Raw genomic sequence first — 26,554 nt, 5'->3', positions numbered from 1 at the left:
AATCCCTTTTCTTTCATTCTCCTTTTAGGATTTTGGGCACACACGCACATGTGCCTGGCAGGAGTTTCAAGCACTGGATCTGGGACCTGAACCGTAGTCAGGCTGGGAGTCTAGTGTCTTAACCAGTATGCCACCTGCTGGCCTCTTCACCTATTCTTTAGGAAAAAGCAATCGAAGCTTTGTTATCCATCCCTCAGTGAGTGAAAACTGATAACTCACTCTGTTTGGAACCATCATAGTATTGGGGGTCTAAGTCAAGAAAAAGGTTGGAGAGAGCGTATGACATTTCCCTCACCACTGGAGCAGCTTGGTGAGGATCGAAGTTAGGTGTTCACGAAGTGAGGTTCTACTGTCCCTGGCAGCACACAAATCTAGCTGTAGACCTCTTGAGTATTGCTTTGTTTTTGTCTGTTTGTTTTGCTTTAAATAATTATTAATTTGGGATCAACAGATGGTGTAATGGTTAGGTCGCTAGGCCCCCATGTAGTCAACCACAGTTCAAATCTTCAACCTGGTAACTTAAAACTCATGCCAGGTGTGTGCATACGTGTGTGTGTGTGTGTGTGTGTGCACACGTGCGCACGTGTGCATGTGTGCCCAAAATCCCATGAGGAGAATGGAGAGAAGGGATCGCAGTGTGGCCATCTCCCCTGGGGGGGGGATTTCTCATTTTGTTTCTCTGTCTGTCTCTGTCTCTCTGGTAAGCGCATGTACCCTATAGCCAAAACAATAATAACAACAAAAAACTTCTCAAAAAAATAAAAGATTATTTATTTGGGGGCCAGCAGATGGCATAATGGTTACATCGCTGGACTCCCACATAGTCGACTGCAGTTCGAGTAGTGGACCTAGTAGCTTAAAACTCACACTGAGTGTGTGTACATATGTGCCCAAAATCTTAAGAGAATAATAGAGAACAAGTGATTACAGTGTGACCATCCCCCCTGGGGATGATTTCTCACTTTCTGTCTGTCTCTGTCTCTCTCTCTCATGAACACACACATCTTATAGCAAAAATCTCTCTTAAAAAAGGATTATTTATTTAATTTTATTAATTATTATTATTATTATTTAATTTGCTATAGAATACATGAGTTCACCAGTGAGAGGCACAGAGAGAAAGAGAGAGAGAGAAAGAGAGAGAGAGAGAGAGAGAGAGAGAGGAAGCTGGGAAGACAGAGAGGGGAAAGTGAGAAAGCAAGTTCCCAGGTCTGGAACTAGAATCGAAATTGGCCATGTGGGAGTCCAGCCCCTTATCCACACCACCTGCTGGTCTCCCCTGCTGAGGTTTTGTCTTTAAGGTGGAAGAAAATGTATGAGCCACTACTAATCTTAAATGCTATTTTGCTCAAATAATTTTTAATGCCAGGATAGTTAAGATGAAGTTCATTGTTGTGATGATGATGGTGATGACGATGACGATGATGATGCTACTGGGTAAAGCATGCGAATCCATCTGGAACTTCAATTATTGTGGTATTAAGTAGAATCCCTAAGGACTCCACAAATAATTTAATTCAGTATTTAAAATAAATGTGTGTGTGTAAAAATAACATAACAGATAGAGTTCCTACTATATACCACTATTCTGATATGAAAACAGTTTAATTTTAGCTATATTAACTGATCGAAAGCTGTTCTACAAAATAATGGATAAATTAAAGGAAGAAAATGAGGTGAAATGAGTAAATCTAATGTCTAGAATGGTACATATCTTTCAGTTCAACTCATAATATTAAAATGAAAATAGAGACTCTGTCAATAATTAATCACAAATTCAGCAAATACTTAAGAAATGGTTTCATTTTAAAGTTTGTTTTAAAGGATTTTTATCCCTTATGCATGAGTGGAATTGTCCCCTGGACAATTCCAAGCTGAAAATACAATTTATTTGATCATAGTTGATATTAACAAAATGACAACAAATATAACATTGTAGTGTTGTTATATTTTTGTGCCTTTCATGGCTCAGTGGTTGGTATTTACATAAATTATTCCCTTTATTCTTATGGATAATTTAGGGTAAAAAAAAAATATCTTAAACTATATTTTTAAATACTCTGAGGATCATGTTTTGAAATGTTTAAATGAATTTATGGCTAGCTGCTATTTTAAATAGCAATACATATTTAGGAATTAATTAGTTCATGACAAAAATAATTTGGAAAACAGGAATAGAAGATGAAATGCTTCTCTAACAACAGTTTTTCATTAAACTATTTTGAGAAAATACTGTGAGAGTTGTTTCCATTATGTTTTTGCAAACTGATACAAATTAAAATGTCAGCAAAGTAATTATTGACAGCAAGCCACCATCATATGAAATGAGTTCATCCTTTCAGAAATTCACTAATGTATCCCTTACATTCATTGTATTAATTTTACATTCTTCTGAGAGAAGTCTCTTTTTCAAAGGAACTTTTCTAATCAAGATTATTTAGTATTTTTTTGGGAAAAAAACCAAACAAACAAGAAACAAAAAAACATGGCTGGGGCCAGCAGGTAGTGTGGTGGTTAAGTCACTGAACTCCTAAATGGTTGACCGCAGTCTGAGTCTCAGACCTGTTGGCTTGCTTTCTCACTTCTCTCTCTTTCTCTCTCTTTCTCTCTCCCTCTGAATTAAATTAGTGAGCACATGAGCCCAGTAGCAAACTAAAAAATAATAATAATGATAAAATTAAATAAATAATTATTTTTAAAGACATCTATTAAAAAATATGATGTGGTTGACCCTATGACACTGTTTTAGAGTGCTATCTGTATTTATGAAAGTGGATATTAAACAGAGGGTTTCGAAGGTAGGTATACAAATTCCTGACAAAGTTTGTATTAGTTCTTTTGTTTGGATGAATCAAGAATAAAACCAAGCAATATTAAAAGTGATTTTACCTTAAAAATTATATTTAGAATTAAAAAAAAAAAGCTTTTCTTTGGGGGAAAGAGAACAATTAAAGGTGTTATTTTCTCACAACATGGAAGATTTTGTTACATTTGTGAGCTTTATTCCTGAGCCATTTTAAAGAGACAAAAGTCTACTATTGTTCTCAATATTACTATACAATCAGGACAGAAAAGAAACCTTTTAGGACTCAGTAAGAATAGAAAGGTAGACACTCAAGTTTTCTACTGCCTTTGAAATGACGCAAAAATAAGATGCCCAGTTCCCTTAGCAAGAGCTTACTTAAGGTCTATTGAAAGAGGTCCTCCGAAGCACCCAGGTGTGCCTATTTTCTTCTTAGAAACCAGTTAAGGTCCTGTAATGGGTCAGTGTGTTTTCAGCGCTCAGTAGCCTCCTCCAGACTGAATCTTTTAAGCACGAGTGCTAAGTGGAAGGTCTTTCTGAGCTTGCTCGCCCTCTGACAGGAACTTGGCAATCCGGGCAGTTTTGAGAATTGCTGCTCTGTGGGATTGATCCTGAGTTATTTACAAAGCTTCAGTTGTTCAGGTCAAACAACTCAAACTTTCAATAAAGGGGCAGGAGTCAGAGGGAAGGGCTTAGGAGTTGGAGCTGAAATGACTGCGTTGCTTAAGAAAGTAAGAGAAGGTTTTTTTCTTGGATTCCATAAACACCCATTACAAAATGGTGAATAGCTACCATAATTAAATCTCCAGATTGTTTTTCATCTGTATCAAGGACCAATCTGAATGATGTTATAGGCTGATAATTAATATTTCCTATGCACACATTTCTTTGTTCAATTGTTTTTGTGTTTATCTTTTGTTTCTTCTTCTATAAAGAGATCAGGACCTAAATACTCTGTCATGTCTTCTTGTAGTGTATATTGGCTTCACTAGACTACAGAACTGTAGTATGGTTTTTTTTACTTTTAACTTCTACAAATGTTCATGTAATTGAAAAAGGAAATTCAAGACCTATACATCAGTGCCTTTCAGATATGCTTCCTTAAGAAAACATGTCTGAAATATATTAGGGTGTCAGAAAAGTCATGATGCATTTTTGCATAGAAAAATATAGAAAAAATACATCATGACTTTCCCAACAATCTAATATTTTGGTTTTGATTTTTGTAACCAAGTACTAAAGTTAATGCTATAAATAAGCATCCAACTGCAAAATTTACTACTACAAATTAAGTCATATATAATTAGTTAAACTATATGTCAAATAAACCAAACAGAAATGTTACTGTTACTGTCCAGCCCACTTAACGTAGGACAGGTAAATATGAGCACACATCTCTAAAACCACTAGATGGCATTCATTCACTGCAATTTTGGCCAAAGACAGCCTCAAAGCTTTATCATGATGTGCAGGGTTAGGGAGAAGGCAAATGTTATTCATTATTTGATGATATTTCCCTATCATTTAACGCAGTGACAAAGCTCAGTTTTATCTCTTCCTGCCTGCTTCAAATCAAAATCAACAAATATTTATTGAAAGCCTTATTGAAGGATTCTTCTTTTGCAAGGAGAGTCAAAAACCATTTTCACTGTATGCTAAAGTATTTACTTACATCACTAGCAAAAAGTATACCACTTGGTTTTCTATTATTTCATTGTTTTACTAATATATGTAGCTATGCTACTTCTCATGTTTCTACTTTTCTAAAGGTCAAACAAAGACATGCAAATTTATATCTTTTTCTGATTTTTAGATGGCTTTAATCTTCAAAAATTAGCATTTCTGAAAAGAGGAGACGAACAGCTCTGACATTTCACAAAGGGTTCTTCTAGTATTTGTCTTTGCTTGTTTTTCCATAGAGTGTGTGTACTCGCTGGAGAGGAGAGAGACAGATAGAAAGTGAGGAATCATCCCACTAGGGGGATGGCTACACTACAATCCCTCCCCTTCCATTCTCCTCTCTGGATTTTGGGCACACACACCCAGCATGATTTTCAAGCCTCTAGGTCTGGTACTGTTACTGGGTTGGGCCATGTGGGAGTCTGGCACTTTAACCAACATGCCACCTGACTGGCCCTTATTGTATGTGTCTTTTTTTTTTTTGGAGAGGTTTTTGCTATAGGGCACGTGCGTTCGCCAGACAGACAGAGAAAGAGATAGAGAGACAGAAAGCGAGAAATCACCCCCCAAGGGGGATGGCCACACTGCAATCCCTTCTCCTCCATTCTCCTCTCGGGATCTTGGGCACACACGCACACGCGCCCAGTGTGAGTTTTAAGCCACCGGGTCCGGGACATGAACTGCGGTCGACTACATGGGAGTCCAGCGACATAGCTATTATGCTAACTGCTGGTCCCTGTATGTGTCTTTAAAATGCATGAGAAGCAATACTCCTAAATGCACTGAGACCCAAGAACCAAAATGTCCTTTCATATTAGAGGATTATGATTTAGTCCTGGAGGTAAACCATGCATGTAATGAAAACTCCCAAGCCTTTTACGCCAAAGGAAAAAGAGAAGATATCTTGGAAGAAGATATTGATGGAAACATGTAAATCAAAGGTCAACTTTTTCTTTTGAGCGTCTAGGTTAATTAAGAATATAAAATCCAGGACTTACCTGTTCTAGTATGTTTTGAAGCCTCTCTATCTCACAGTCTATTACAAATTTCTTCTCCTGTCTTCTATCAAGTTCTTCTAGAAGTTGTCTATAGCTGACATCATTAAAATTTTCCACACATATAGCGCTGACATGCCAACCATTTTGTCCCGCTTTTTCCATTATAGCTTGGAGTATCGAGTATCCTATTGGAGAAGAAAAAAAGTGACTGAAAACATGCTATTATTCCCCTTTAATGACCTGTGTAGGCACTGAGTCTAAATCGACATGTCTATGTTCTAATACATACACTGTATGACTAGAAACTTAAAAACCTGAGTGGTTATTTCAGAATCATTTGTTCTTGCTTTCTTTACTCAAGGCAACAAAATCTCTTAAAATATTGATAAAGTGAAGTAGCAATAATGTATCTTGTTCAAACTCCTAACATTTTTCCACGAGAGAATACTGCATTGCTCTAGACACATTTTTGATGGGATAAACCAAAAACCAAATCCACCACCACCTGTAGTCAATAATAATTTCATGAACTTTTTGTTATTTTACTCACTAGACAGAATTCATTTTGAACAGCTGTTTGACTGTCCTCTTGGGCAAGGTAGTAACATATTTTTCTTTTCTTTTTATCAAAAAAATTTTGCCAGAGGTCATATGTGTTCTCCAGAGAGAAAGGAAAAGTGAGAAAGCACCCTCTGTGGGGAATGATTACACACAATCCTGTCTTCCTCCTTTCAGAATTTTGGGCATGCATGTGCATGTGCACTGCGTGTTTCCAAGCTGGTGGGTCCAGAATTCGAACTGCACAGTGGGCCATGTGGGGTCCAGCTGCCTCAACCACCATGCCATGGGCTGACCCAAAAACATTTTTTCCTCTAAAGAATTTTTTTATTTAATTTTATTTATTTATTTTAATTTTACTAGATAGAGACAGAGCAAGTGAGCAAGCTAGCAAGAGAGAAAATGAGAAAGCAAGTAGCCAGGTCTAGATAGAGACAGAGCAAATGAGCAAGCTAGTGAGAGAGAAAATGAGAAAGCAAGTCGCCAGGTCCAGGATTTGAACCGTGGTTGGCCATGTGGTAGTCTAGCACTCTTAACCACCTTGCCAGCTGCCAAACCCCCAACATTTTTTATTTAGTAATAGAAGAGAAGATGTAAGAGAAATAGTACAACTCTATTTATTGAGGGCCCATTATTTTCAGAGCTCAGTTTGGTGAAGTGAATAGGAGTGTACTGAAGAGGCATTATTTATGTAACTCTCCTCTTGGCAGTGGAATGGTGTAGATGGATTGTGGGAAGAGCTGAATGAAAACTAGATGAGGCACTGAAGACTCATAATCTGGCAGAGAAGAAAGGCAGTCAAATAAAGAAGGGCAACTTACATTTTACAAGTGTAATGATAGTAGTACTTAAGGCAAAGTTCTGGCCCAAGAAAAGATTTGGTTTAATTTGCCTGAATGGAACAAGAAACATGCCACAGAGGTGAAAACTTGAATAAGGTCTTAACGGTTGAGAAAGAGTAGGCAAGATTGCTGGAGGTAGGATGTTCGCCAGGTGAAGACAATCTTAAATAAGACAATGGAGGGACTAGCAGTTAGCGTAGTGGCTATGTCACTGGGCTCCCATGTAGTCAACTGAGGTTCGAGTCCCAGATCCAGTGACTTAAACTCATGCAGGGCATGTGTGCATGCATGCCCAAGATCCCGAGAGGAGAATGGAGGAGAAGGGATTGTGGTGTGGCCATCCCCTGGGGGGTGATTTCTTGCTTTCTGTCTGTCTTTTTGTCGAGCACATGCACCCCGTAGCAAAAAAGTCTCAAAAAAAAAAAAAAAAAAAAAAAAGACTGTGGAATAATCTCTACTCTGTTCTTGTTCCTTTTAAAAATGTATATACTTAGTTTTTCCATGAACAAGAGAGACACAGAAGAAGAGACAGACAGACAGCACTTCCAACAATGTCTTGACACTAAGATCCACTCCCAGCTTCAGCCAGCCCTGGATCATGGGCATGCATGTGGCTGGTGTACTCAAGGAGGTCTCCAAAGGTGAACCCAGAACCTTCTGATGCCAGTCAGGCTACAGAGCCCCCTGTTTAACCACTGCACCGCCATCCAGCCCCTTCTACTATGTTCTTGATCAAGGTCTCCAGGTCTCCCTGCAGGTGGAAGGGAGGTCACCTGGCTACAACACCTGGGTTAAGGAAGGAGCTGGGAACTTGTAATTCTAGCACTTGGAGTTTAACTGCATGCCAACACTGTTCCCCAGCTGTCAGTCTAGAATTAGAATGTGAAAGAAGAAAGGAAAAAGAGTCTTTTAATCTATCACCTACCCTTGAATAGGGATTGGTTGGGACCAAAGCCTGTTAGCCTCTTAAATTTTTTATTTTATGGCTCAGCATAAACAACATCATCTAACCTTCTTTAAGAAAGCCTAACACTTATCTGAGCTCATTATATAGTAGGTGCCTATAGTATTTCCCTCCCTTGGTCCCGGAGATAGGGTAGAAAGCTAGGTAGATTAAAGGTGAAGACGAAAAATGAATACAAAACATTTGCAAGATATGAATATATGTATTCAGTTCTCTGGTTTTTATATGAGTCTCACAGACTTAGAGATGATCATTTTTGGGTATGTTTGCTACATGTCAGCGTTTCGGACATTACTGATGCTCAGTTAATATCAACAGATGGAACTGATGATGAGATCATATTTGAAACATAAATTACTTGATATCATGCCAAATGAAATACTGTGGCAGTCAGGATTCATTTTTACCTAAATGAAAAAAAAATTGTCAAAAGAGGAAGAACAAGGGCATGTTAATTACTATATAATTATTCTGATATGTGTATTGCTCCATTTAATCTTTCTTTTCCTTTTGCATGCCAGTAATTATCTTTTCACCTTTTACATAGAATCCCACCACCCTGAAACTCGGTATTCTTTCTCTTGCTTCCTAGTCAATACATATGTAACATGTTGTCATGAAACCATTCTTAATGCATGGGTGCATGCTTCATGTATTCTGTTACTGGAACCTGCTCTCTGATGGAAACTGAGGCAATGCTCCTTTTATTATTTTTTGACACCTATGAACATGTTCTTTGACTTGAATGTTTTTAAAAATACCAATTGCCATCTTACTGTTCTCTCCTTTCATTTATTGTTATGCCAAAATAATTCTAAGGGTTTTGTTTGACTGAGTGCTACAAAAATGATAACTATCGGCCACCGATATCTAAGTACCTTCCTGCTCCCTCTGATCAACTCGCAGCTTGGCACAGTTCTCATATATTGCTGCCTTTCCGGGCATCTGCTGGCCATCGGGCCTCATGTCAGTACGAGGTACCCATGCTGTCATTCTCCTGCTGACGTGACTTTTACGCAACACAGAGCACTCATCTTCTAATGAAATGTGTGTGTGTTTCCATGTACGTTACGAAACTGAAATAGTCACACTAATGAAACAAAATTATAACGTGACGCCATTTCATTATAATTTTGCAGATTTACAGAAGACATGATAATTGAAATGAGACGAAGCCCTAGGATGCAATATTTGTTAAATGGCAAAGAAAGTTGGCCACAAAACAAGCCCTATTAATCATAGTCAGAAATAAACGGTAACTTTTCACAGCAGTGCAAAGGCCGTGTAGTTCTATATTCAGATGCTGGCTGAAACCTAATATGCTTTGATAAGCTATGTTTGGTTTTAATGTGCTTAGTATTCATTACTACTCAGATATGTATATCTTATTTATTTGCCAAGATAGCTGGGAATATGTTGGAACTAGGAGAAAAGACTGCTGTTGAATCTATGATTATGTAATTTAGCTATTACATAAACTAGAAAATCGTGAGTCAAATCATACCATTTCTACACCTGGCTATGATTTGTGTCTTAGTGATTAGAAAAACCTATGATACACTGTTGCCCAAAAAAGTGAATGTTGCCGTTTTAGCGGATTATCTCATGACTAACAGAGAATTTACTACTGTAAAGGGTAGTGGAAGCCTTGATTCTACTGTAAAAAGCTGTCTCACATTTCGATTCGATGTAATTTATTGAAAATTATATCTAAGATTTGATGACAGCTATCTCTTAACAATTTTGTACAAGACAATTATTCCGTGGACTGGGGAGAGGGATGGCTTTAGGATGATTTAAGAGCATTACTTCTGTATTTTACTTTATTTCTAGTATTATTACATTGTAATATATAATGAAATAAACAACTCACAGCAATGCAGTATTTGCAACTTCTCCCTAGCGTCACTGCCTTAGCTTCACCTTAGATCATAAGGCATTAGATTCTCATAAGGAACACGTAACCTATTAATAGATCCCTCATATGAACAGTTCACGGTAGGGTTCACGGTCCTATGAGAATGTAATGCCACTGCTGATCAAACAGGAGGCAAAGCTCAGGTGATAAAAAGAATAATGGGGAATGGCTATGAATACAGATGAAGTCTGCCATTCACCTCCTGTGCAACCTGGTTCCTATATACTATTTTTTAATTTTTTTTTTGGAAGGGTTTTTGCAATAGGGCACATGCGCTTGCCAGAGAGACAGACAAAAAGCGAGAAATTATCCCCCAGGGGGATGGCCATGCCACAATCCCTTCTCCTCCATTCTCCTTCGGGATCTTGGGCAGACACACACACGTGCCCAGCGTGAGTTTAAGCCACTGGGCTTGGGACTTGAACCATGATCGACTACATGGGAGTCCAGCGACATAGCCATTATGTCAACTGCTGATCCGGGGTTCCTATATACTTTATAGCAGGGGCTCCCAGGGGCTGAGAGTTATGAGTCTTGTCTTTATAAGGAATTTACTATCTAGCAAAATCGATAGTGAAGTAACTAATTATCATACAAAATACACAAAATTGTATAAGTATCTTCAAGAGTGTCAAAATAATTTTTTAAAAATAGTGTAGAAGGTATACCATGAACATGACCATATTTTTGGATTATAAAATGTCATTAAAGACTTTTTCAGAGTTAGTATAGGACACTATCTCTTACACATAAAATATTTTCTAAACTGTTATGATATCATATAGTATGATCAATTAAATAGAAAAGAATCATAGTGAAATAAATGGAAAATGGATAATAAATGGATAATGACCTATTCTGAATAATAGCTTCAGAGATGTTGCTAACTCCCCAAGTTGGTTTTTATCTAATGTTCTCATTTGCAAGAGTAATTTGATTTGACTGTTTATAGACAGAGTAGTAGGAAGAGACACAGGAGAAGAGACACAGGAAGGAGATAATTTTTTAAAAAAAGGAGTTATCTCTATACCGTAAAAACTACCTGGATAAGGACTAAAAAGAGCCCATCATGATTATCAATGAGAAGGTCACTGGTGTAGTCAGCATGACTAGGAATAATGGAATGCTAGACACAGAAATTATATTTCAGAAGAATGAGGAAAAATTCAGAAGAGAAGAGAATGTAGAAATTATCAAAGAATATTATTAGGATAATAAAGTAAGGAGATGAGATGCCTGACATTCTGATGAATATAGGACAGAGAAAAACTGAGGATATGGGAACTGGTTTGGGAAAGAGAGGACTAAGTCTGTCCAATGGGGCTGTAGAACCTGAGAAGTGACAAGGGGAGAGAGCAGCAGCGTGTTCTGATTCCCTCACTGATCTAGTGAGTGGCTGTGTTGGGGCCTGCTACCACCCCATCTATTTCTCCCACCCGGCACAACTGCCTGTGTCTAAAGCTAGTGGGTTTGAAGGGAAAGCTGCGTGTCTGGAAATCTACTTCATTCCTTGTAATGACCTGAATCATAGGAATGAGATTCTGTAATCCTCACTGCACGTAATGCCACCGTGCTGGAACTGCAGAGCGGATTTAGAAACCCTTTATTTTTGATTTTTCCCCCAAAGCTGCTTAATACTGAAGTAACACACCCAAAGACCAGAGTGTGGATCCCAAGATCTTGGAACACAGAAGAAGGAACCAACGTTGTAGTTTGGTGACATGATCTATAGCTGTAATGACAGCATCTATTTATGCCATAGTTCAAGCAGGGCATACTGAAATAAGTAATGACTTTTCCACATGTAGAGCTTGAAGCAATACATGCAAGTCTGAGATAAAGATGGGATGTCTTGAGTTTTCTCTTTTCTACAAACTCTCCAGAGTAAAAATACAAAATTCTTTGTTGAAAATGGATTGAAAAATGACCATTTTTGAAATGTTCATTCTAGGTCCTGGATTTTTCCCTAAATCCTCTTGTATTTTCTGACATTTATTTTCCTCTGACCCCTGCATTACAGTCCCATACTTGGTTCAGATTATACCTTACAAGGGAGTTTCATACTTTAAATTGGTAAAGTGAATGCATTGTATTAGAGTCTGTAAGTTGTTCTTTAATATTAATCCTCCCTTTGCTCCAAAGCACAGGATTTTAATCTGGCCACTTCGACGATCAAAATAAATACATTTTCTTGCCTCTCTTCCAGCGACAAATGGTTGTGTGACTAAGTTTTGACTGACAGGGTACGAGATGAAAGGCTGTGTGGAAGCTTTAGGGAACTTTCCGTAGAAGACTGAGGATAATTTTATCCTGCTTGCTTGACCCTTAACCTTGCTGCCTAAATGTAATGCCACCTGTTGGTCATCAAGCTAAGGCTATGAATGGCAGCATGACCAGATAAAAGGGATTTGGATTGCTGACTTACTGAAATGATATACAACTACTTGATCACCTAACCATATTTTTAAATGAAATATTAGGTTGTCAGGAAAGTCATGACCATTATAACTAAACAAAATCCAATTATTCTAGGCTATTTACTATTTGTCACAGAGTTAAGGCAACAGACTCCTCCTCCAAGGTATGCCTCATCACTATTTTCTCTGATTTCTCTCAAACTTCTCCAAAAGTGGATTACGGAAGAATTTTATTTCAGTACGAAGGACAATTTGGTTCATTAGTTCCTATATTCACAAATTTATGTAACAACCAGATTGATCTTTGTAATCAGAAACCTAATTATCACACTTCCTTCCATACGTCCATCCATGTTTTCCTATTCTCTTGATGACACATGCCAACATCTGGTCATATGTGTTCCTTACCTCTCTCTCCAGCCTTATTTTATGCAACTGTTCATTTGTTTCTTTCATCAGTGAGAGAGACACAAGAAAGGCAAATATTTTAACTTGTGTTCTTAGAAGGACAAAAGGGCAGGCCAGCAGATGATGTAGTGGGTATATCTCTGGACTCCTACATGGCTGACGGTGGTTTAAGTCCCAGACCTACTGGACTCCTACAGGGCTGACGGTGGTTTAAGTCCCAGACCTTGTGGCTTGAAAAGCATGACAGAATCATATGTGTGCATACCCAAGATCCCCGGAGGAGAAGGGATTGTGGTGTGGCCGTCCTCCTGGGGCGGGAGATAAGTTCTCACTTTCCCTCTCACTGTTTTTGTCTCTGTCCAGAGAGCACATGTGCCCTACGGCAAAAACCTCTAAAAAAAAAAAAAGACATAGGGGTGTGTCTGTGTGAAAGAATTAGCATGGTCTGTGGAAAGAGCTTCATAGTGAGATAATCAGGCAAGGGACATATCACAAGGATCTTCTCTAGCATTTTAAGGATTTTCACCTTTACTCATCAGAGACTTTAAGAAGAGAGTAGCAAGGGTCCAGCAGATGGTGTAATGGTTATGTCACTGGACTCCTACATGGTCAACTGTGGTTTGAGTCCCAGATCTAGAGGCTTGAAACACACACCCGGTGGTGTTGGCTGGCCCAAATCCTGAGAGGAGAATGCAGGAGAAAGAATTGTGATGCGATCATCCCCTCTATGGGGTGATTTCTTGCTTTCTGTCACTCACTCTCTCTGTCTCTCCAGCAAATGCACACATCCTATAGTAAAAATCTCTCTGGAAAAAAATGAAAAGAACAGAGTAACAAAATGGAATATATGTTAGATGGTATATTGGCTTGTTAGAAAAATCATGATGCATTTTTACATAGAAAAACAGAAAAATACATCATGTCTTTTCTGACAACTCAACAGAAGTGTGGAAAGAATGATAGATGTGGGTAACAGAAATGGAAAAACCACTTAGGAGACTGTAGGTACAATACAAGAGAGGCAGTGGAAGCCAGATTTAGGATCAGGCAGATTAAAAACATTCTGGATTAAGGGGGAAGAATAAATCAACTTGGCGATTGGTGAAACATAATGAATAAAGAAAAGGAGGATCTGAACATGACTGCCATCTCTGCGGCTGGCAGTCATTTCTGCTTGCATGTACAGTGGAACTCCGAGGTTTCTTTTTGGTCTGGAGAAGCAGCACATAGTTTTTTTATTTGGATTTCTGGCGTCAATTGAATTCTGATGAAAATAGTCCATGCAGCCACTTTCTGTGTCATCCAAAGTGATGTGATAAATTCTAACACAGGTTTGAAAATTTCATTTTCCTCTTTTGCTACAGACATCCATTATTCTAAAGACCACCTCTATAGATTTAGAATATTCCCTATTCAAAGATTTTGAATATATTGAATCTTTTTTTCAAGTTTACCTCCAGGATATTTTATTTTCTTAGCACTATGAGCTTTTGTCAACTTTTAAAATACAATATATGGTATTCTTTCTATTTAAGTAAGGAATTCTTAAAATTTTGTAAAATTTTAAACAAAAATAACACAAATCTAAATTCCTAATTAGAGTAAATGTCCAACACAGTTTTTGTAAAGTTATTATTGTGCTTATAAAGTGAGATTTTTTCTATTTTTATTTCATATTTTGTAAAATTTACAATTCTGATTTTATCTTTTTTATATCACACTATGTAAAGCTCACAACTCAGACGTGCATGAAATGCAACCATGTACTTTCATAAGGGAATTAAAATATACATTTGTCAATTATTAGGCACCCAAACAAGGTCTTTGTCTCTTAGTAAGCATTTAAAGTACTTAATACATAACTTTAAATGTCAAAACCATCATGTATGCTGACATTCCAGGAAAGCAATGTGTAAAGAAGAAGAATAGATCCGTTCAGAGGCAAGACTTCACTGTAGGAGAATTGACGGGGTATGGTCCTTGGGGGATGGAGAGCTTTTGTATGCATGGACAGCATGAGGAAGGAGCTACTGCATCATAAAACATAGGCACAGAGGCTGGAGGCTTGAGAAATACTTTATAAATTATTTTTATTAATTTACTGTCATAAGGTACATGTACTTGCCAGAGAGAGGCAGAGGGAAAGAGACATAGGGAGAAAGCACTCCCAATGGGTCATGGTCACACTGCAATCCCTTTTCCTCCATTTTCCCATCCTGTTGGGATTTGGGGCATGCATGTACACATGCCTGGTGTATTTTTTTCAAGCTGCAGGGGCTGAGATTTGAGCCATAGTTGGCCATATGGGATCCATCTACCTAAACCACTAAGTTCCTAGGCTGGCCCCTTAATAAATTGTTAATAGTCAACAGTTAATAGAGTAATTTGCCAGAGTAGTGGGTTCATAAAGGTATATTATATTGTCATTTTACAATACAATTAGATTTCCTAACAGCTCTATGAAGTGGGTGTTATCCCCACCATTTAGGTGGAGAACTAGAGATTAAGATGGTTCATAGGACATATCAAATTGTAACTGCACTAAGTGACAGAGTTGTGAATTGAACTCAGATCTTCCATTTTCAAGTTGAGAAACCTTTCACCACATTTCGGCCTTCAGGGAGAGAAGGCAATGACATTTGTAAGGAAGAGTGAGGCTGAGAATGTGGAGGCCTTTATGTAAGGTCACCATTAACCCCTCTCTTACAAACACATCTCTTATTTTAGAACATTCTGTCTGTGCTACCTGCAAAACATTAAGAACCTGACCATTTCGCCCCACCTGTACTGCCAACACCAAAATCCAAGCCTCTTATCAGAATTGTTACAATGAACTCTTCACAGGTTCCTTTGCTCTGCCTTTGCCTCCTTCACACTCTTCATAGCATATTCTATTTAGAATGAGACTTTTCCAGCAGGCCACAGCATACCACTCATAGGGCAAAAGTTCCCAATTGCTTCTTTACACTGGCCTGCAAGGTTCCACATGTCTGGCCTCATTTCTTACTCTCAAACATCACTGGGCTTTACCCCAGAGGGCCGTTGCCAAGATAGGTCTGTGAGGTTCATTCTTATTTCCTTTGGGTCTTTACCCAAATGGCCCTTCTTCTGTTGAGGCCATCTTAAGCCACTTATTCTTCTATTTCAACTCCCTCATCTTGAGATTTCCTCTTCTCTGCTTTACATTCTCCCTAACATTTAACATCATGTGAGATATTCTATGCTTTCCTCACTGACCTTGTTTACTGTACATTTCCTTCCCTAGGAGGATAAACTCATGAATTCAGGGAATTTGCTTTGTTTTGTATGTATGTATGTATGTATGTATGTATGTATTATTTTTGCTATAGGGTGTGTATGCTCACTAGAGAGACAGAGAGAGAGACAGACAGACAGAAAGAGAGAAATCATCCCCCTGAGAGGATGACCATGCTGCAATCCCTTTTCCTCCATTCTTCTATCAGGATTTTAAGCATGCGTGCACATGTGCCCGGCATGAGTTTCAAGTTACAGGGTCTAGGACTTCAACTGTGGTTGACCATGTGGAAGTTCAGTGCCTTAACCACCATGCCACCTGCTTCAAATTTATTTATTTATTTTTAAAATTGTCATAAAACTGTATGTATTTATCATGTAAATCTGATGTTTTGAGGTATATGCATATTGTGCAATGGATAAATCTAGCTATTTAACATGCATTATCTCACATAATTATCATTTTCATCATGAGACTACTTAATAACCACACTATTAGTATTTTTCAAGAATATAATACATTGTCATTAACTATAGTCACTATGCTGTAACTTTAGAAATTATTCCATTGGTAATAGTGAAACACTGGAGCCTTTGAAGCAGAGAGGGAGATTTATAAAACTGCTTCCATAATACTAGTATGATATAGTAGAAGTGATGATAAGGGTGGAAAGAGAAGGGATAAAGGGAATTCAAACAGGAGAGTTCTAAAATTAATATAGGTATAGTGCAGTAAGTTATCTCATCCAGACTAGACCTGCAAAAAAGGAAAGAAAGGAAGGAAGGAAGGAAGGAAGGAAAGAAAGAAGGAAGGAAGGAAGAAAAAGAAAAGGGAGAGAAAGAAAGAAAGAACATCAGAAAAGAACATCAGAAAGACAGGACATTCTCTTGCTTTTCTCTCAGTTCTATACTTGTTCCCTCATGCTGTATTTATCTGTATAAAAATCAGGAGATTATTTTATAATATTAGATGGAGCCCTAGGAAATAGCCATTTCTATTGTTTGAAATGGTCAAATTATCAGCAAGCAATTACTCAACTAGAGATAGCTTCTGAACTTATGATAAATAATTTAAATGATACTAGAATGACCTGAAAATGACTTAATTTATAATTTGGACATTTAGACACTAAATATGCAAAAACTCCCATACTTGCGCAGAGAGAAGTCATGAATTGCATGAACCACGAGTCCTGCATACTTCAGCTGGGAAACCTCTATATTCCCTTGAACAGTACTCTACCGTTTTACTACTAATATTCATGGAAGCCATCTCGAGCCACTAAATAAACTAAAATAAGTTTCAAAAAAATTAAAATGAAAGTAATTGTGAAATTCATTTCAGAAAGAAGTTCATTCTAAATGGTAAAAACCAGAAATACCTTTGGTTTATAAAAACAAACCCTGAACTAACCCTGAAAAATTGGCTCACTGGTCGAGAATGGAAGACAGTCTATGCTTTGTATAGAATTCTGGCTTTCAAAAGACCAATTACTTATTCTACCCTATGTTGAAATTTGAGTCCAATAGAACTCATTAATTAGTCATGAAAGCAATCACTAGCAACAAAACGTGCACAAGTGTTACTCAACATATTAAATATCAGTTTGTTATATTCACATGCCAAGCTGTGTACTGTAAATAATATTAATTTGGATCTGGCTTTTATACACAAAGCAAAAAGCATTCATTTTGGCTGATTTGAAAGTGATACTTTAAAATGTTACTTTGGCTTTCCTTTAGAGCAGGAGTAAGCAGCACATAATTTTCTTGTGATGATTCTCCTGAAAGGATTTGCATACAATTATGGAGACAATTTCTTTTCCTAGCAGGAACAAACACAGGATGAAGTAAGTATTCACCATATGATTAGCTTAATTTTTATATCCCACTGAGGTTAGCTCAATTCCAAGAAGTAATTGTAACCTCGTATCAGTGACTGAGAGTGAATGCATTTGATTACTCACTATTAAATTTCTTTACTGGGGAAATGACACCGAGGTGATCATCTAAATACAGAGTGCTTTCTTGAACAGCATGGCAGGTGTCTGAAGATGGGTTCAGTCAGATTCCCTCAGTTATTTTCAACAGCAAAACTTGTGGTTTGCATTTCATCTCTACCGTCCTGAGGCCAGGCATTTGAATCCCTTAATCTTCCACTTGTGACTTTCTATATAATGATGATGATTAAAGTAGGATTTTAGCAGTCGTGATAATTTTTTTATAACCATTAATAAAAATTAAGTTCATTTAACATGGTAGAGTGAATGTAGAATGCTGTTATCCATTTGAGGGAGGTACTTCTTGGATTCTTTATTTGGGGGCCATAAAGTAACTGAGTTTTATTGCATTATAAGCCACCTAACATGTTTCGGCTAAAAAATACTAAATTTGAGACCAGCAGATGGGGTAATGCTTACATCGCTGGACTCCAGCATATTGGCCTGGGGCTCGCGTCCTGGACCTGGCGGCTTAAAACTCACATAAGGTGAGTATGCGTGTGTGCCCAAAATCCCAAGAGAAGAATGGAGGAGAAGGGATTGCAGCATGGCCGTCTCCCCTTGTGGGTGACTTCTCGCTTTCAGTCTCTCTGTCTCTCTGGCAACTGCATGCGTCTGATAGCAAAAAAATCTCCCTTACCAAAAAAAAAAAAAAAAAAAAAGAAATTACAATTGCTACCTGTCTAGGTCCCTTTAAGTATGAAACTAGTTCTTATTCACTTTTGTTTTTCACACACGGGAAAGAATAAGCTCAACAATACTGAATTAGACTGAATGGAATGACAAGGGTAGAATTCCTGCCTTTATTATATTACCCACCCCACAATTAGATCAAGTCTAATAATAACAAAGATAATAATAAAAAATAATGATTACTAAAACCCTGCTTTACTCCATAGCAGATATTGTATGAAGTACTTCACGGGCTTAGTGTTAATTTTATTATCTTCATTTTATATCACAGAAACTGATGATAGAGAAGTTAAGTTCTTGGCCAAGATCACTTAGCTTTTAATTGGGAGAGCCTCGTCCTGCCTGACAAGAGTCTGCTTTTTATTCTCCTCTATGATGTGGTCTATAATACAAAGAAAACTTAATTCCTTTCTGTTTGGGTTAATTTTATTCACCTATTAAGGACTCATTTTTGATGGAGAAATATCTCTGACGATATGAAGCACTCTTGAGTCTTGTGGGTATGTCCAAGGAGTGTTGTCTTCCGGTACTCCCATCAGGAATATGCTAACTGCTGTGCTGCCAGGTCACAGGGGCGGGGATGCTGAGCCCCCTCCTGTGGGCAGTTCCCTCCTCCGCAAGTCAGTGGCAGATCTGGCCTGAATGCTCCGACCACTGCAGAGATGATAATAATGAACAGTTTCTCTCTTCAGAATAGCCTATGAATGCTGCCCTGCAGTCCAGTTTGCTTAATGATGTTGCCCCTGGCACTGCTCAGACAAACCATCAACTGCCTTCTCCCTCTAAGGACATCAAACATTACATCGCAGAATTAGGTCATCTTTAGTCAAAAAGCTTTTGAATTACCACTTAGATCTATCTATATACTTGCCCAAATTCTCTTCTAGAAAGAGTCACAAAACCCCATAGGACTATTTCACAAATTAAATTTGAATCACAGTATGGAATGACTTTTGTTGATGTAGGGATTATCGTAGCCAAGTTTTCTGAGGAAGTATTAAGATAGTACTTGTATTTTCAATGAGAATAAATTTGCCTAGAAATTGTAATAGATATAGAAATATCTGTGTATAATTTTATAACTGTAACAAATTCAAGCCAAGTTTGCATTATCAAGAAAAAATCAGAGAAAGCTATTTATTTTATCAAATATTTGCAATGTGGCAATGAGTCAGTAATATCTGTTTTTGCTTTTTAAACCAACAATCTACACTATGTACCATGACATCTTAGTTGGAACTCAATAAGATCTTTGAGGTTCAGTTTCATGAAACCAATAAGGGAATATCACATTAATTGCACTAATGAATCACTGTTTTTATATATGTTTGGTAAAACATTTGTATTATCACTTTAAAATTCATGAATTTAGTAAGACAGTATTACTAGGCTTGAAAGCATTTAGAAACTTTGTTAAAAAACAGTGAGGGACTGACAGGTGGTGTGGTGGTTAACGTGCTGGACTCCCACATGGCTGACCATGGTTTGAGTCCCAGACCTAGTGACTTGTTTTCTCAGTTCTTCCCCCCGGCCCTGGTCAAATTAAAAAATAGTAATAACAGATAAAATACTTCTTTAAAATTTTTTATTTTTAATGTGAGAATCATAAATTAGAGTAGGAAATCCTAGGGCTGGTTTTAGAACTAATTATGACTTTAGCATTTTAGACATTTATGCCTATAACATGTACTTCCCTCAGTTGCTTTTATGGCTACCTTTGGGAGTTGAGGATGCAGAAGAAAAGGGATCAATACTATTGTGTGAAGTTTTATTGGGTCATTGGAAAAGTCTTGACATGTTTTTCTATGCAAAAATGTTTCATAAATTTCCCGACGACCCAATATATACACTGGCTGAGAGTCCTAGGTCAGCTGCTTCCAGTTTCATTCGGCTCAGCAACCTACCCATCTAAAGCTGATATCTGGGCCTTGCCCTCATCTGATCTAGCATATCACAATGAAAACTATATTGGCCATGTTGCTGCTGCTAATCTGTTTAAACAGGTTATCCAGCATAACTTCCAAATTAACTACTCCAATTAGCTCCTCAATTACCTCTTCATTTTAGAAAGAAGCAAATTTGTACATATTCAAAAACTATAGATTATTACTAGGTTAATTATACCCACTCAGAGTTTATTCTAGGTGTCTCCTTAAGAACTGTGCTAGCTACTGTCTATCCAGATCTACCTTGCATTTTCTCCTCTCTTGCCCCATGCTCATGGTAAAGGAGGCCGACCAGTAAGTATGGTTACATCTTTGCTCTTTGGCTTCTAGTTGAGTGATTAAAAGAAGCCATGTGCAGCTGGGCATGGTAACTTATGTCACATGGTCACCTACAGTTCGCGTACCTGATCCAGTGGCTTGAAACTCATGCTGGGCATGTGCGTGTGTGCATGCCCAAGATCCCAGGAGGGGAAGGGAAGAGAAGAGATTGCAGCATGGTCATCCCCTCTGAGGGGGGAGGAGGATTTCTCACTTTCCCTCTCACTGTCTCTCGTTCTCTCTGGGAAGTGCGCACATCCTAAGGCAAAAACCTCTATGGACACTTTGGGGTCACTTAACTAAAAGCCATAGTCTCTGTCATTCAGCATTCTTTATTCTGCTACATTCTCCATACAACCACATCGTCCCCTTCCTCACCCATTCAGACAAGGTTCTCTGCTGTTGCTGTGCCTGGGATGGTGGCACCATTCCTTACTGTGCTGGTGTACCCAGACCCTGCCCATACTTTTAAACAGTTCCATTATTAAGCATTTCCTGATGACCTAATTAAAGTACATCATTTGTTTCCTACCATAATACCAACTAACTGAAATATACTTCAGTCCAAAGCACTCTGTTTTTGGTACTCATTTTCTCACTTTAATGTAAATTCTGAAAATTACGTAAGACAGTTTGTAACTTTTACTGTTTCATTTCTTCTTAGGGACAGAAACACCCTATAGTCTGACCTTATAGCTCCAGGTAACAACATTGCTAAATTAAACTATCTTTTATATTGTGTCAAAATTTAATATTGTGTCAAAAATTAAGAATGCAGGTGTATATCAAACCATCATGTTGTACACTCAAAATATACGCAATTTTTAATTTATCAATTATTCAATAAAATTAAGACAGATTTAACACAACAATTTATATTGGGTTGTTGGAAAAATCATGACACATTTTTGCATAGAAAAAAATTGGAAAAACTTCATGACTTTTCTGACTACCTAATATTATAAATCCAGAGTACAAAATAAACCAGTGCATTTAGCTCTTCTTATTTTTAAGTTGTACCTTAATGATCTTGTGTTCCTTTCAAATTTTAAACAAAGGCCATTTCTAAAAAGTAATAAGCAAATGTTCTCCATTATGCTAATGATATGATATGATTTTAATGAACGAGATGTGGCCTGAAAAGACAAAGACTTTTGCCATCCATTTGCCGCCACAAATAATGACTTATGCACCATAGTTAGTTCTGGTAGACATTACACAAAATTATACTGGCTAATTCTACAAAAACCCTATCCAGAAAGTAGATTAATTAAATTAAATGGCAGAGGCTTTCCAGCTCACTTATGCTGGTGGACACACCAGATGGTTTCATAGTCCACAGCTATACATTCTATAGGCGCATCTATAAGAGATTTTCAGTGTGTTTTATATTTTCATTTTTTAAAAATGGTGCTGGTTACTGCCCTTTTGCTACTAAATTTAAGACTCCGTATAGAACTTGTTGTAAGGCTGTTTTAGTGATGGTGAATTTCTTGTTTTTGCTGCTCTGGGAAAGACTTTATTTTACCTATTGTATTTTACCCTGTTTAGAAAGACCATTATCAAAAAGACAAAAAAATAGCAAATGCTGGCAAGGTTGTTCAGAAAGAGGCACTCTTTTATACTGTTTGTGTACATGTAAATTAGTGCAACCATTATGGAAAACAGTATGGAAGATGATCAAAAAACAGAACTTCCATATGACCCGGCAATCCTAGTGGGTAGGTATCCAAAAAGAAGGAAGTCAGTATGTCATAGAGATATCAACATCCCAACGTGTATTGCAGCAGTATTCAAAATAGCCAAGATATGGAATCAACCTAAGTGTCCATTAACAGAAAAATGGATAAAGAGCTAGCAAGAGCTAGGGCATGCACACACACAAGCCAGACATGATTTAGCCAGGACTCGAACCTGTGGTCAGCCATGTGAGAGTCCAGTGACATAACCACTATACCATCTGCTGGTCCCAGTTTACATTCTTCATTTTTCTTTTCTTTCTTTTAATATTACTTTGAATCTAATAATCTATATTATATATATGTATATATACAATTATGTATATATGTATGTGTATGTGTGTGTGTGTATATATATATATATATATACAGCTTTATATATTACATGTCTATATATCAGTTTTTTAGGCTTCTCATATGATCTTATCATGTTACATAGATCCCTTCCGCTGTGTTCCCCCACCACCACTGTATTCTGGGTCAAGATTCCTTCCCCTTGAATCTAATCAGGCTAATGACTACCTAAGAAATGATATTGTGTAACTTTCAAGAATAGATCACAATAGCACACACACACACACACACACACACATGATGAAATACTATTCAGCTATTAAAAAGGGTGAACTGTCATTTGAGGTTGAATGGGCAAGCCTGGAGGACATTATGTTAAATGAAATAAGGGACACAGAAAGAAAAATACCACAGTTTGTCTCCTTTAAGTGGAAACTGAAAATTTCTCCCTTGAATCTAGGCAGGCTAGTGATTACCAAAAAGGTGGAATCAAGTAATTTCCAAGAGTGGATCATAATAGCATAACCTGTATAGCCTCTTCACGGTCTCTTGGGTGGGTGCTTGTAGAACTGAGCATCACAGTGTAAGGAAGTCCAAGTAGCCCAAGCAAAGGGTCATGGAGTGTAAACAACCGGTAATCCAGATGAACTCTGTGCTGGCAGAAATGACCAACCAGCAGATAGACGAGTGAGGCAATGTTTGAAACCACTCAGCCCCAATGACCATCTGAGGGAAAGTTCATGAGAGATTCCTGAGTGAGAATTGCCTAGCTAGGCCCAGTCACCTCCAAAACACATGAAGTAACAGTAAAATCAAGACAGCTGTTCAGAGACATTAAGTTTGGGAGTGAATTGTTATACAGCAATAGATTACTAGAACACTAACAAATCACACAGCTGGTAGACAGTCTGGACACTTACTGAAGCAATGCTACTTTACCACATGCACTTCTGCTATACCATACTGCACCCATATATTCTCTTCTATAAACAGAGACTCTCCATTCTGCCACACAGCACCCATGTACCCCCTTCTATGAACTGGAGGTGCATACACAAGGGGTCCATACCCAAGCTCTCCAGTCTACCATACTGCACCCATATATTCTCTTCTATAAACAGAGACTCTCCATTCTGCCACACTGCACCCATGTACCCCCTTCTATAAACAGAAGCTCTCCAGTCTACCATGCTGCACCAATGTACCCCCTTCTATAAACAGAGACTGTCCACTCTGCCATACTGCACCCATGTACCCCCTTCTATGAACTGGAGGTGCATACACAAGCTCTCCAGTCTAACATACTGTACCCATATACCCCCTTCTATAAAGAGACTCTCCACTCTGCCATACTGCACCCATGTACCCCCTTCTATAAACTGGAGGTGCGTACACAAGCTCTCCAAGTGGATGCATGTAATAATGTGTGTGTGTATACAATAGAAGTACTAGTAGTATTAATAGTAGTAGTAGTAGTAATAGTACTAGGAGCAGGAGAAGCCCCGTAGTAGTAGAATCTGGATAACACTAAAGTGTGTATTCTTTTTTCTTTTTTAGAGGTTTTTGCCCTAGGGTGCATGCTCTTGCTGGGGAGAGAGACAGAGACAGAGAAAGGGAAAGTAAGAAATAACTTTTCAGGGTAGACGGCTACGCAGCAATCCCTTCTCCTCCATTCTTCTTTCAAGAGCTAGGGCATGCACACACACAAGCCAGGCATGATTTGCAAGCCATGGACAGGATCCAGGACTTGAACTTGTGGTCAGCCATGTGAGAGTCCAGCGACATAACCACTATACCATCTGCTAGTACCAGTTTACATTCTTTATTTTTCTTTCTTTCTTTTCTTTTTTTTTTTTTTTTTTATATTTCAATAAAATTTAGTTAAAGACAGTGTTTAGGGAAAAACAGGTGGTGTGGTGGTTAAGGCTTGGATCTCAAATGGCTGACTGTGCTGTTGGAGTCTTGGATCCAGTAGCTTGAAAATCATGCTGTGTGTGTGTGTGTGTGTGTGTGTGTGCGTGTGTGTGTGGTGTGTGTGTGTCCCAAATGCCAAGAGATGAATGGAAGAAAAGGGATTGTGGTGTGGCCATTCCCCCTGAGGGGGGTTGCTTTCTCACTTTTTTTTTCTCTTTCTCTGACAAGTGCACATGTTCAGTACCAACTAAAACAATTGTTTAATGGAATAGCTCAACTTAAGAATCTTTGGAAAAATATCTATATTCTTAACATATTGTCCCAGTAATATAAATCCTAGAAATGTACAAAGACTACATTAAGCTGTGGATGGATAGTTACCTTATTAAAAGCTGCTCCTGCATAGTTTGCTCTTAATGCAGAAGGTCTTGTTTTACAATTGCTCTGCAATTCATTAATTTTCATTTTATTCCCTGCAAGGGCATTTAGGGTCTGGGTTATACAGCTGTAAAACATAGCTCTCACTAGAATTCATAATTTGCTAGGTTTTAATATTCCATTTGAAGAGGTTCTTGGAACATGATGAGGTCAGAGGAGACAAGGAAAGAAAATCATTTGGCATGTTTAATAATAGACTATTTGTTCACAGAACAAATCTGAAATCTTATTAAGCATGTCTGAAGGTGACTTATATCTCAAACTATCAGACTGGATTGGTCACTACAGTAATTTTAAGGCAGGCTATACATTTCAATAAATTTTTAGCACAATGATATTTAACTTTTTAAAAAAAATTTACTGACTTATTTTTGAGAGAGGAGGGAGGGAGGGAGGGAGGGAGAGAGAGAGAGAGAGAAACATCCTCAACAGGATCTCCCACCACAATCCTTCCTGCAGTTTTCCCAGCCAGCCCGGATCACCAGCATGCATATGCCCCAGTGTATCTGGGCTGACATGGGAACTGAACCCTGATCTTCCATACGGACTCAGCACATTAGTGTTGTACTACTGCTGAGCCATCGTGACCGGGTTGTAACATTGATTGCTTGTGACAACTAGGATGACTGCATAATTTATCAAATGAGAAGCTTTCAAGAGTAAACAGGAGAACTGTTAATATCGCGCTTGGCTGTCAGGTGGGAACAGGATTGTGTAGGCAAACCAAGAAACATAAGCCAGTTACCTGGCTAGGTCACAGAACAGAGATTGAATATGACACTGTCCTTAGGCAGTTCATGATTTTCAAGTCCCTCCTTTGTTACAATTGAGAACTAGCAAAAAAGAATTGAAAGAAAAAAATGGCCAATGGAAGAGGTTATGTGCAAGCCCAGAGATATGCTCTACAAGGAGGTCTCAGGGATCCAGGCAGTTCCTGAGGCTCGTTGACAGTTTTTCTTATTTTTCCTGACCAAAGGTCAATAGCCATGTCTCTGAGTCACACGTGATCCTCTCAGCATTTCTATTTGATCTTAGAAAGCTAAGACATTATTAAAAATTATGGCCCAGCCCGGTTAAGTCCTGTGCTTAGGTACTGGCTCTCACATGGCCGACTGTGATTCAAATCCCAGTCCTTCTGGCTTGAAAATCACACAGGGTACATATGCGTGCATGTCCAAATTTCTAATAGAACGGAGGAAGGGATTATGGTGTGATCATACCCCCTCGGGGAGCGCTTTCTCTCTCCCTGCCCCACTCTGGCAGTGCATGTGCCCTCTGACAATTAAAAAAAGAGAGAGAAAAGGGGAAAATGAAATTATTAGAGGTATGTAGAGCTGATCACAGCAGTCAGGCTGAATCTGGTAAACTA

At 38.1% G+C, this 26,554-nt stretch overlaps 1 protein-coding gene across 6 annotated transcripts in view; it reads right to left on the bottom strand.

Moving 5' to 3' along the window:
- Positions 1-26,554, bottom strand: part of GRIA4 (glutamate ionotropic receptor AMPA type subunit 4) — a 392,211-nt gene that overhangs the window by 125,300 nt on the left and 240,357 nt on the right. For all 6 annotated transcript variants that reach the window (XM_014588766.2, XM_006150932.3, XM_014588767.2 and 3 more), the window contains exon 5: positions 5,482-5,666. In XM_014588766.2, the coding sequence (XP_014444252.1) occupies positions 5,482-5,666 (185 nt within the window). The remainder of the gene's footprint in view (positions 1-5,481; positions 5,667-26,554) is intronic.

Source organism: Tupaia chinensis, unplaced genomic scaffold (genome assembly GCF_000334495.1).
Source record: "Tupaia chinensis unplaced genomic scaffold, TupChi_1.0 Scaffold000311_2, whole genome shotgun sequence".
NCBI classification, from domain to species: domain Eukaryota; kingdom Metazoa; phylum Chordata; class Mammalia; order Scandentia; family Tupaiidae; genus Tupaia; species Tupaia belangeri.
This window is presented reverse-complemented; position numbering and strand designations above follow the sequence as displayed.